Source organism: Gymnoscopelus braueri (genome assembly GCF_963280865.1).
Source record: "Gymnoscopelus braueri genome assembly, chromosome: 21".
In the NCBI taxonomy this organism is placed as follows: Eukaryota; Metazoa; Chordata; class Actinopteri; order Myctophiformes; family Myctophidae; genus Gymnoscopelus; species Gymnoscopelus braueri.
Window position 1 is genome coordinate 13,115,267 of NC_137623.1, and position 13,828 is coordinate 13,129,094.

Consider the following 13,828-nt stretch of genomic DNA (forward strand, 5'->3'; position numbering starts at 1 on the left):
TGCCCATTGACCGACACATGACTATAGAGTATCGAGGTCCTGACGTCACTCGTTCATCCCCTGGGTCGCGGAAGTAATTTCCCTATGGAGAATAACCTTGGGTCATCTTAGAATCGTCTCATATAAGAATTGTGGTCCAAAAATAAACAAACCGTCCCGGCGATATTGTCAGGGAGGTGGCTCTGTATCGTTTACGATAGTCAGTCACTCATATTTGATACAGTTGATACATTTGAAAAAACGTAATGTAAAAAAGTCATGTTTCTTTTCCTTTAAAACCTTGAAATATGAGTTGATGAATAAGAACTCTAAGTACACCTGGTTACACTTAGATCAATTGATTCATCATACAAATGAACATACTCATTGCCATGTTAAGTGGTCAGATGGGTGGGCCGCGAACGATTTTAAGATTTTCAAGTGGGCCCTGATCCAAAAAAGGTTGAGAAGCACTGACATAAAGTCATCATAACAATTAGATGTGTACGGCTAAAATACAGTACATTAAACTGAAATACAAGCAGCGTGACGGGAGTTACGTATAGGCTCTGGCTAGCTTGTTATTTAGGTCTTTGATGGACAGGACGAAGGAGTTCTTTGAGCCAGGCGCGTATCGTCATTGAGGCCAACGAGGCCATGGCCCGGTCTGTAAACCCAGCTTGTCCCAAGATCCAGGGGAAAAAAAACTAAAAATCAACATTAGCAGCTCTCACCCTATTCTGTTGTAGCCGACCACAGAAAGTTGCCTTTGTTTTCAAGTGGGGCTCATTTGCATTCGGCCGAATTGTTAATGAGTGGCCATTAAAAACCAGTTTAGCCGTCAAACCGGTTCTGGCCCGGTTCTGGCCCGGTCAACGTTAGACTCCACCGTACGCCACTGCTTTGAGCTATATACACTATGGGACTCTGAAGCGTCTGTCTGAGGGAAGAAGCTTCTATTCAGGTTGGAAGACATGGGTGGGGTCTGAAAACATCTTCTGGGCCCGTCTGATGATAGTTTCATCATAGACAGCCTGGACTGTGTGATGCTGACTGACAATTATTTTCATGGCCCTTTGTGTTAGCCAGATAATCTGGGGCCTTCAGCTGTACACAGAGGTTACCAAACCAGGCTGAGCCATACCGCAGGATGCTTTCAATTACGGCATGGTAGAGGAGGAGTAACACCTTCTGGTTTTCTATAAGAGTTACTGTCTATTTAGTGAGTTATACTGTCTATTCGTGAGTTCAACGGTCTTCTGTGTAGTTAGTTCTGCTGACTATTTGTGCAGGATTTCTCAAAGTGGGTGCCGTGACACAGGGGTGCTGCATAATACTTTGATACTATTTACCAGTATCACTTCAGTTTAACCACTTAGACCCTCTATACTTAGTAAAACGCACCTGATTCGCACTGTCCTTGGTGCGTTCTTTTCAATCGACACCAAATCTCTACGCCAAAAATAGCAGATCTACAAGCTCACAAGATGTTAGCTTGTTTTTGACGAATTTTCATGATGTAGTTCAAGTGGTAGCATAAATTAAGTTATAAGCGAATTAAGTTATTAAAATAAGTTATTTTCAATCTGTCCTAATGGAAATGGATATTCTCTTTAGGTTTCCTCGTGACATACTGTATCTTAGGAGGAAATATTTACATATCTATGTACCGTAATTACATAAATGCAAGGTGCTATAAAGTATCAATGTAATTCAGGGTGCTGTGGATGAAAATATTATTTACAGTGGTGCCCTGAGCCCAATTTTTTTTTACTGTGTATTGGCAGTGGTGTAAAGTAACTAAGTAAATTTACTCAAGTATTGTACTTAAGTAATTATTTTTTGTATTTTTACTTTACTTGAGTATTTCCAATTTTCAGTACTTTTACTTCTGCTCCACTACATCTCAGAGGCAAATATTGTACTTTTACTCCACTACAATTATTTGAAAACTTTAGTTACTAGTTACTTTGTAGGTTTTGATTATTATTACAAAACACATTAACCACTTCAGCCCTTTATACGTTTTGGCCATTTGAAAATAGCCGATCTACTAACTCACAATGCATCGCGATGCGACGCATTGTGAGCTTGTAGATCTGCTATTTTCAAAAGATTTTTATACATTTTATACATTTGAAAACTTGTGAAATGGGACATTCTGCATAATGAATACTTTTACTTTTGGTACTTTGAGTACATTTTGATACCAATGCTTTTGTACTTTTACTCAAGTACATTTTTAATTCCGGACTTCTACTTGTTACAGAGTATTTCTACACTGCAGTATTTATGCTTTTACTTAGGTAAAACATGTGAGTACTTTTTCCACCACTGTGTATTGGTGAGTTCAACTGTAAATTAAGTGAGTCCCTAATGTCTGCTGTCCTACTGTCTATGAGTGAGTTCTACTGTCTTCTGTACAGTTAGTTCTACTGTCCATCAGCGAGGAGGACATGGGGTCCCTCTAGTGGTTGAACCTAGAACTACATCTGTTAGCTCTACAGGTGTTATGCAATACCTCTGTCAGTTAGTGTGATTCCTACTGTTTATTGGTGAGTTCTACTTTCAATTAGTGAGTTCTACTGTCTATTAGTGAGTTCTACTGTCTGTTAGTGTGATTCCTACTGTTTATTGGTGAGTTCTACTTTCAATTAGTGAGTTCTACTGTCTATTAGTGAGTTTTTTTTTAAAAAATTATTTTTAGGGCTTTTTCTGCCTTTATTGATAGGATAGTAGGCTGACAGGAAAATGGGGAGAGAGATGGGGGGGGGGTGACACACAGCAAAGGTCTTCGGGATCGGGAGTCGAACCCACGACACGCTGTCCAGCTGGTTTACCAGCATAATGTGGTATGCACCTGGACCGCAAGGCCAGCGGGCGCCCCATATTAGGTACTTTTACTGTTTATTAGTGAGTTCTACTCAGGGCTGCCAACATTGGACTGTCAGAATCCAGGAGATTTTGGGGGGTGCATGTAGATGTTTTATACTTTCATATTTAGCTTTTTGGAACCTACCATTTCACACAGGGAGGCGTAATTCTTGGGCTCCATACGTGGAAAAGATTATGATGATTCTATGACGGCACGTTACTGACATCATAGTACTGACATCATAGTACTGACATCATAGACTGGCCTCCTATATAAATGGTAGCATGTTCGTATAAGACTCTTTCACAGAGCAAGGCGGTATAAGAATTGTTTTTCACAGTGTGCTGATTGTCTGTCAAATGTGGTACTGTACAGTGAAGTTGCGAGTAAAGCAAAATATCATTAATGATTGTACTGCTGCTGTAGCAGTGGGCCACAAAGTGTACGCCTTTGGAGGTTACAATAGGGTCTTTAGGAAACCTCCAGAATACCAGCCCAATGTGTACGTCTTCAACACAGTGTCTCTGAGATGGATTACGTTGCCCCCAGTGACAACTACAAGAGGGGAACGTCCCCCTAAGGGACCCTGTAGTCGCTACGCCCAAACAGCTGTGCTCATTGAAGATATCGTCTACATCTGGGGAGGACAGAACATGGATGGACTTTGCGACAACACGCTTTATGCGTTTGACGTCGACACCCACAGATGGCTCGATTCCGATGTTTCTGGGAGCGTTCCGGGGGCGAGGCGGTACCACTCAGCCTGTGCCTTGGGGAAGGTCATGTATGTCTATGGAGGAAGGCCCACTTCCAGGACTGGACCCACCGATGACATCTACAAGCTGGACACCGCCACAATGGTCTGGTCTTTGATAAACGCCAGAGGCACTCCGCATCCCGCTACATCAAATCACTCTGCCACCATCATCGGGACAAAGATGTTTGTGTTGGGGGGGGGTTGGGCGGGGGTCCTCCACAACAACATCAGTGTGTTTGACACGGAGACCGACTGCTGGCTGAGCACACCTTCTTCTTCTGCACGGCGTCTTCCAGATGAACGCTGGGGTCATTCAGCCTTTGCCTACAATGAAGAGTTGTACATATTTGGAGGTGGTAACTGCGTTGGTGTACAACGTATGTTCAGTGATGTGTGGAGGTTCAGTCCACAGACCTTCTCTTGGAAGGAGGTTAAGCCCAAGGTGAATGGCCCGTTTTGGATGAAAAACGACTGCTGTTGCATGGTGGGAAATCGCCTCGTCATCTTTGGAGAATGTAAAGGTGACGACGAAACGCCCAACGTGCACGTCTTAGACTTGAGTCCTAGTCTTAAGACATTATGCAAGCTAGCAGTTATTCAGAACGGTCTGGAGCAGTCAGAACTCCCACACAACATCAGGTGGGAGCTGGCGGCCATGACTGATGGAGAATTGGAGGACTCAGCATAAAATTAGTATTGTTTATATATTTGTTTTATTCTATGGGAGAAGAACTCTTCAACAAGGGTCCTCAGAGTTACTATTTACCTTTTTTTTTTTCTTCTTTTGAAAATAGGCATTAACTCATTGACTGCCAGAGTTAAAACATCGTCTATCATCCCCTTGCCGGCAAAAACAGCAATTTTACTGTACCTTTGAAAAATCATGGAATATTTTCCGTGACCTCCTTCCCCACGGAGATCGTCTCATTACACACATTAATGCATAAATGCATTAATGTTAAAAATTCAAAACCAAACAATTAAAAACCCACACATTATAGCATTGCATTGTCAACATTGCAAAACAAACATTATACACTTTCACTGGAAAGGGTTTACAACAAACGCTTACAGTGTTTGTTATTAACTGTTCCACAGCAGTAACAGACTCAAAACAGAGTCAGTCAACAATAACAAAATAAACACAGCAATATTTGGACTGTGAGAATCAAGGCGTTTTCTTCGTCCTCCCCCAGAAACGTTTTAACACAGTAGATGTCATTTCCTGTGTTCTGGCCATGGAGACTCCTGCAGGATCCAGGAGGGTTGGCAGCCCTGGTTCTACTGTCTATGAGTGAGTTCGAATGTCTGTTAGTGAGTTATAATGTCTATTGTCTATGAGTGAGTTCTACTGTCTTCTGTACAGTTAGTTCTACTGTCTGTTGGTGTAGAACTCTTCTACTGTCCATCAGCGAGGAGGACATGGGGTCCCTCTAGTGGTGGAACCTAGAACTACATCTGATAGCTCTACAGGTGTTATGCAATACCTCGCAGAACATTAAGACTTAAGTCTTTCACACAACACAATTACATTTAACAGCAATCTGTCTAATGTCTATTAGTGAGTTCTAAATAATGTATACTACTAGAGGGTCGGGGCGCTATCCGCTGCGCGGTGCTTTGTGTTTGCTAGTCTCTATAATATATAAAGCCATAATAGGAGATGTTCCCAATGGAGCTATGCCCAAATATGGAGTGTGTTGTCTGACCTCACTTCCTGTCAAGGGGGGGTTTGTATATATAGATAGGGGTGGCTTCAGTGGGGGACAGGAAGTGCTGACTTTTCTCAATTGTATATATAGATAATGTATGTATACTATACAGTGAGATCTACTGTCTATCAGTGAGTACTGTCTATTAGTGAGTTCAACTGTCTATTAGTGAGTGTCTACTGTCTTCTGTACAGTTAGTTCTACTGTCTGCCTTTAACATGCTGCTAAAAAAACATTTGTTTTGCAAATATTTTGGTTTGTAATGTTTATTTCTATGTATTGTTTATTTATGTATTGTTGTATCTATGTATTGTTTATTTATTTATAAACTCTGTTTTTGTTTTATTTTACTTTATTTATTGTACACCTCTTTGTAACATTTTTTTGAAAGGCACTTCTAAATACATTTACCTTACCTTACCTGGCTTAGTGTAAAACTTTTCTACTGTCTATCAGCGAGGAGGACATGGGTGCTCATGGGTGCTCCCTCTAGTGGTGAAACCTAGAACTACATCTGGTAGCTCTACAGGTGTTATGCAATACATTACAATTACATTTAACAGCAATCTGTCATAAGTCATGAGTCTTTAGTCTGACTGGAATTCAACGCCAAACGTTCTACTGTCTGTTGTGTGAGTGTGAGTTCTAATGTTTCCCGGTGCACAAATAGTTCAACTTCAACTTCACCTTGATTTGTCTATCATTGACTGTAAAACCAGGTTGATATTCAGATATACAACCATCCAAAGCTAAAAGGCTCATGTGTTGTATCATTGCACTGTAACCAATTGCTGTAATTTCCCCTAGCAGACCGTGAAGGAGTTTCAGTGCTTGAGTGTCTTCCATCTCACTATTCTTCACTTTTCTTTTATACTTTGCTCTCCATCCATGCTTTTCTGTCTCTTTCTTCATGCAACTCTTTCATCTCATCTAAAGTGTCTTCCATCTCACTGTGCTTCACCTATTCTTTCTTCTTAGAAATAAGTGTTTTCACAGAACAGGAGCAATATTATGCTACTTTCTAAATAACTTGTTATAATTTGAGCTGTTGTGTGCGCGTGCGTGCATGTCTAAGTTGATCTAAGTTAACCCTGACAACCAACTCAACTCTGATGCATGGAATGGAACTGGTGTGCAGTGTGCTTCCTAATGCGAGGTTGTCACTGCCTGCAGGCCGCTCTTGGGCTGCACCGGGGCAATCTGACCAGTAGGAGAAGCCAGCATCTTCGGCGGTGTCATCTGCTACCGTGAATCAGCCGCAAGCAAGTGTCCTCTGTCTGTTGGCCACTCTTGCCGGCGACATCAGGTTGCAATGCTCTTGCCAGAATCTATCAATACATTCGAGGAATCTCTGTCTGTCTGTCTGTCTGTCTGTCTGTCTGTCTGTCTGTCTGTCTGTCTGTCTGTCTGTCTGTCTGTCTGCCTGCCTGCCTGCCTGCCTGCCTGCCTGCCTGCCTGCCTGCCTGCCTGCCTGCCTGCCTGCCTGCCTGTCTGCCTGCCTGCCTGCCTGCCTGACTGCCGGTCCTTCATGTATCTCGCGAACAGTGGTGGAAAAAGTACCCAAATTCTTTACTTAAGTAAAAGTACCCATACAGCAATATAGAAATACTCTGTTACAAGTAAAATACCAAAAGTAAAAGTACTAAAATATTTGAAAATAGCAGGGTAGGTTTAAAATAGGGCTAAAGTGGTTAATGTATGTTTTATAATGTAATAATTTATATCTGAAAAGTAACTAGTAACTAAAAGTTTTCAAATAATTTTAGTGGAGTAAAAGTAAAAGTATTGGAAATTGGAAATACTCTAGTAAAGTACAAATACCTCAACATTTTACTTAAGTACTGTACTTAAGTAAATGTACTTAGTTACTCTCCACCACTGCTCGTGAACCACTCTTTCGATCGATTTCACACTTGGCAGTTGCATTGCTGAGGACCCAAGGGAGTGCAGTGTCGAGTGTGAATTCAATTGGCTGAGCTGTTCTCCAGAACTGGCCCACTCTGAACGGCCACGCATCCTAAACGGTGGTCGTGCCCCAAACAGGCCCACACACGACACACTCAAAGACAAGCTGTTTATGTTTTAAGGTTTTACACTGATGAAGAAACATAATAAATAAAAAAGTTAAATAAAATAAAAAATATACATAAAAAATGTATAGCACATTCATCAATTTTAATGTTTTGTCTAAATGATTAAGAAATCATATAAATTCAAAATATACGTAATTTCTTTCTCCAAAGATGTATTTTGTGCTGAGAAAGTGTGAATATCCCTGTCAAAATGAATCTTGATTTCTCAGGACTTCTGTTTTCAGAAAAACAGTGAGTTGATCCGAGCAAGATACCTACCTCTCTGATCCTTTACTTTTATATGAAATGAAACAATGAAAATGCAAAACCTCCTTGATGACACAGCGTTTATTTATGATGAATGTTTTCCACAGTTTCTCAACTTCCCCATTGCTTAAAAACACATCACAAGGAAAGGAATAAATAGCCCCAACATAGTTATCTTCATAGGCTTCAAAAATAACATCATCAGCTTAGTTACTAAAAGACAATACAAACAGCAATAATGATGAACATCATCACAAAATTACATCACTCCATAAATAAATTCATGTAATAAATACATTCGTACAGTTTTTTAGGACAGAATAAATTAAACACTGATAGTGTTGTATTAATAATTCTAAAACCAATAAATCAAGTGTAACATAAATAAACAGTCTCAACGTTTGAGACACTCAAATGCTGGTTTGACAGAAATGCTGATTAATCCTCTTTCACTTCCTGGTTGACTCTAGAGATAGAGATGGCTAAAGATGGAGACGCTGTGCTATTGGTCGGCTGGCCTGCTGAGCTGAGGTGCGACTACTATCCTCACTGAGATGAGGTAGGAGACGAGGAGACGGTAGAGGAGGAGGTAGGAGAGGAGGAAGAGGTGAGGAGGGAGAGGAGAGAGGGCGTAGAGGAGGAGACGGTGGAGAGAGGGGAGGTAGTCTTGACGTTCCTGCGTGCCGTCCTGTCATGAAAATAATACAGAAACAATGGTATAAGTATACGGTTATTTGAATGAATGAATGAATGATTTATGCTAGTGACTGATTGACTTACTCAAACTCTGAGATCTTGCGTCGCACCCAGGGAGCGTTGAACTGACTGCAAAACAATCCTTTCTCCGTCTGAAAACTGCAAAAACAAAAGAGTTTAGATGGACGGATGGATCGATGAATGGATGGATGATTGGGTAAGTAGGTAGGTAGGAAGGTAGGTAGGTAGGTAGGTAGGTAGGTAGGTAGGTAGGTTCGTAGGTAGGTCGGTCGGTCGGTCGGTCGGTCGGTCGGTCGGTCGATAGGTAGATAGGTATGTAGGTCGGTCGGTCGGTCGGTAAGGTGGGTAGATAGGTAGGTAGGTAGGTAGGTCGGTCGGTCGGTCGGTCGGTCGGTCGGTCGGTCGGTCGGTCGATAGGTCGATAGGTATGTAGGTCGGTCGGTCGGTAAGGTAGGTAGATAGGTAGGTAGGTAGGTATATCTTACATGATAGCATTAACACATGGAAGGTTCCTCCTCTGGACCAGATACCCTACGATAGGATCTTTGATCTCCTGTCTGCTTACTGTAGTACAGCAGGAGGACAGTTTCTCAGCTGTAAGAATAGAACGAATGGTTAACATTTTGGCCATTTTGCTCTGACCCATACTGTTGTGGTTTAATTGCATTCACCTGGTGTCCTTGTAATTGTATCAGTCTATTCAGGGGCCAATTGGGAACGACTGCTATAATGCTATCATAAACAACTCTACTACATACATATGGTAAAAACAATGGCATATAAATCTTGATATGACAATCATTTCCACGAAGGGGAGGCCAGAATGTGAGGAGTCATTTGATAGGGGTCTCCTAGACAGCCACCTCATCAGCATGCAATGTGAAATACATTTTTTTTTTAAATCCAGAACACATTCTACACAGATTATCTTTCAATTCTTGAGAGTGAGGAGGAGTATAGAGGTCTGGTTGGTGGACAGGCCCTTAATTGCCATGGTCATATTCTGTATGTAGGCATGCCACGCTTATAGATACTCTAGCATCAGTGGTTAAGCTGAGAATAGGAGGCGTGCAGGGCAGTCCTTGTACAGAAACAGCTGTTGACTGGTCTCCTTGGCCAAAGGACAGCAGCATGAGTTTACGTCTAGACCCCCTGCTGTGGAGCCGGCCAGTCCAGTACAACAGTTTAAATAGAATGAATAGTTATAAAGTTAAAAAGTTACACTTGCTTTTAAATATTTCCCTCACATAATGCAAATACTACTATACAGTACGGATTCAAGAAGAGTGGGCACTGAGGAAGAGCAGGCACCTCGATGTAAAATGTGCTATCTTGTCCAAAATATAAAAAAAAAACATATTTGAAAATATTGAAAATAAATAAATATATATATATATATATATATATATTTATTTGAAAAAAAGTTATGTAAAGTATACATGATTTGAACATGCACGGTACATCACTATCAGACCTACACTTACCCTTCAACTTCTTGTTTATGCCCAAAATGACATGGTTATACGGGTTTTGTAGCAATTTGTAGCAATTGTAGAAATATTAGACCTTAATTATCGAATGCTCAATCATGTTCTAATCACTTTAATCATTACTTTACATTAGACTACTTAAGACCATTTTCCAAATATATATATATATATTTTTTTAAACATTTTGGACCAAGTAGCAAATTTTACATGTTCGTCAGTGCCCACTCTTCCTGTGACCTAGTACTACAACCTACTCACCAGCTGAGCCCACGTCGACCAGAGTCATCAGTACTGCGCACATCACAGCAGTCTTCAGCAGGATTCCACAGGATGCCATGTTTTACTTGATAATAACAGATCTTAGTGTGAAAAGAATGAATGAATGATAAATTAAATAAATAAATAATAAATACTATCTTCTTCTCTCCTCTCTTTTTTTCCTCCTCGAGTCAGTAGAGTGATCTGCCGGTCTTGAAAGCGTCTCCGATACTTAAAGGTCTGGAAATGCAGAAGTTCAACCTCTGAATTAGTCACGGCCCCCCTCTCCATCTCTATCTGAATGAATGAATGAATGAGTGATGATCAGTGAGGAAGTTTCTTGCAGTGTGACTGTCTGGTATTTGCCAATAGGAAACACTTTCGTCAGCATTTTCCTTTTTAGATTCTAACGTTAGGTCACGGTCTTTTCCGTTGTGAAACTGGTCCCATGGGTGTTTCTGGGGATTCTCCACGCGTATTAAAAAACGAAATCGGAAGGAAGAAAGACGGAGGTGACGAAAGTGACCACTTCATTCCTTGTGGGTCTGAGGCACTGAAAAAGTGACACCAATTCTTAGAAATAGGTGTTTTCCACAGAACAGGAACAAATGATGAAAAAGAGAGAAAATGTTATCCTTTTCGAAAAAGACCTCCGTCATGGTTCAATTGTATTGGTATTGTTTAAGGCATGTGAAACACACACTTTTGGATTGTCTTTTAAACATGAGAGAATGATTTAATCCAAAGGTCTAAACTTTAGACTCTAAAGAGGATAAAGTTGACAGTGAAAACAGAACATTCAAAGAAGAATGGAAAGAGGCGTTCATCCTACTTGGTTTCATCAATACAAAGCCAACGCTATTACTGTCCATATCCTACCTATGTGGACTGTCAGTCAGATATTGTAAATTATTTACAAAATAATTTGCCAGGCCAGATATTATCGCTGGCGGGCCAGTTCTGGTCTGCCTGTTGCCACTGGTATATGCATTTATACCGATGATCATGTATGTTTATTAATCGACTGTACATTTGTTCATTCATTATTTATCTTGGTTTGGATCTTGACTCTTACTCTTACCCAATACCTCTCCTGTCTTTCTTTCTCAATACTGTTGAGAACAGTATTGACACCTCGATTTTTCTCCGGGGATGAAATAAACGTGTATCTTATATTATCTTATTCAAGATTCAAGATATTCAAGACTTAAGTGTTTATTTGTCTCTCACTCATACAGGAAGCAGTGAAATGTTGGTGTGACATGCTCCGCAGACTGTGCTAACAATAACAATTACAACAAAACAAGATAATAACAATGATAATACTGGACGTAATAAAAATAAAAATGTTATAAAACACAGATTTATTTACTTTATTTGTCCAGCTGCTAATGTGTTTTGGGCGTGTATAGCCTTCATCAGAGCAAGTTGAACAAGTTGATCTATTAATTGTTAGCTGAGCACCCATGGTCAAAAAAGTCAAGCAGAGGACGCACATCTGCTCAATATATAAGGACAGGTATGGGTAAACAAACTTGTACGACATCAAACTCATTTAAGTCACACTTTGTTTCTTCTTTTTGGCCGACCACAGATATCTCACAATCCTGCAAGCTTTAGGTTTACGGTCTGTCTGTGAGAACTGAGGATAACTCTTATCTGATTCAGCAGATTACAGTCATCAGTTCTTAAAAGAAATAGACAATCACTCTGGTCTCATGATCAACCAGTCACCACTAAGGGACTGTTCATCATATCTGCTAGAAGTTTCTCCAAGACCCTCCCTGAGTAACCAGTAAAAAATGCATGAACCCTCCCTAGCCGGTGTACAGTCAGTGTTGATCACTGTTGCAACACTGTCTGTACGGATCCCCCTTGACTCTCTTCTCTCTGCAACCAGCACACCTGCTGCCATTATCAAAATAAAGCAAGAACTAACATGTCTCGCCGCCTGGTCTACACTCACTTAATGTTTGCACAACGGTAACACTTTATTATTATTAACTATACACTGTTAAGCATTAGTAAATACTTAATTCATCATGAATTCATCATTTGTAAAGCATTACTCATACATTACTAAGCATTAGTAAACACAGTTATAAACGTTTCAACCAGGCCTGGAATTTAGTTATTTTAGGGGCAAGGTCACTTGGCCTTTGGTGTTGTAATTGTTTTGAGGGCACAAAGGCCAAATGCCAGGGCAGGCAAAAAAAACAATGATTTTGAAGTCCACAGAAATAATGAATTTAACTTGAAGGTTAAGGTTGATTTTATTTTAATATAGTACAAGAATAGAATAACTATCTGTGAAATATAACCCATTTATCTCACAAAATAATGTATTGGCAAAGGACCAATATTTGTACAAAGTTATATTTGTCTCAATATATGTCACATTCAGCCCTTGACTTCCCTGACTGAAATAGGGGTCACATTAATCATCATTAGATTCACAGATTAGAGAATTTATGTATTTTCCCCATACATACATTTATTTTATTAAGTTATTTTCATTCATTGAAGTGATTGAACTTGCACTAATAATGACTTAAGTTGATTATTTAAAATATAGTATTTCTTAATTATTATTTATTAATGCTTTCAAATTTGTATTCCATTGATGTTATTTTATTTAAACCTTTTGTACCTTCACATGTACATTCTGCGTCAATACATTTTCTATTGTACATCATATACTTTGCCGGTGTTTTCAGCGAGCCCGCACAGTTTCTACAGAAACAGCCTTTTCTAGTTATACACATGCTGTTATTGTTATTGTTGTCATTATAGTTGTTACTATTGTTATTGCTGTTGGTTGTTTCTCCTCTCTCACTCTCTCTTTCCCCCCCCGACTGCCCACCCTAGGCCTGCTCTGCCTTTGGTTTCTTCCAATGAAAAGGGAGTTTTTCTTAGTAGCCAGTAACCACCTTTGCAAAAAAGAAAAAGAAAAAAAGGTTTGCTCAGTGCAGGTGGGACAACGTCCAATCTTTGCTTATTATGTAAAGGGTTCTGCATGAGACAACTTGTGATTCGGCACTATAATACAATTTAATTGAACCTAATCTATGACAAGGACACCCATGAATCAACTTTAGAAAGCAGGCAGTATACAGGAACTGCTGATTCACAGCAGCCTAACACTAATGATGCCGAGTCACCAGTAGGACGATAACTCACATCCGAGGCGTCTGATTACCATGGAAACTTCCAATAATTGTGTTTCCTCTTATGTATGACCTGACCCCTACACACACACACACACACACACACACACACACACACACACACACACACACACACACACACACACACACACACACACACACACACACACACACACACACACACACACACACACACACACACACACACACACAAAATATTTATATGCACATAAACGTAGTACAAGCATGCCTACAAAGGACATAAACACTGCCAGTGCAGTCAGACAATAGGAAAACAGCCAGTTACAAAGTGCCTAGACGGCAGAACATTGTTACATACAATATAGTTGACATACTTGTCAGACACAGCAGACATTAATCATGGATAAAGGAAACAACGCCTCCTCCAAATTGAGCGGCTTTAGCTGATACTGAGCAGTACCTTAATGCTAACTGCTAGGCCCTCCTTTTGGAGAGGCCGGCCATTTGTAAGCCCCTCACAACCAACTTGTGCTCACGCCCTAGGCTACCAAA

General features: G+C 40.3%; 1 protein-coding gene across 1 annotated transcript; it reads right to left on the minus strand.

Moving 5' to 3' along the window:
- Window positions 1-7,725: 7,725 nt before the first annotated feature.
- LOC308077097 (uncharacterized protein) lies at window positions 7,726-10,252 on the minus strand. Its single transcript, XM_080417651.1, has 4 exons — window positions 10,128-10,252; window positions 8,865-8,973; window positions 8,443-8,517; window positions 7,726-8,350 (listed from the first exon to the last, which is right to left on the minus strand). The coding sequence occupies exons 1-4, from the start codon at window positions 10,204-10,206 to the stop codon at window positions 8,209-8,211; spliced, it is 405 nt and encodes a 134-aa protein (XP_080273777.1). The 5' UTR covers window positions 10,207-10,252; the 3' UTR covers window positions 7,726-8,208.
- Between the last annotated feature and the right edge of the window lie 3,576 nt (window positions 10,253-13,828).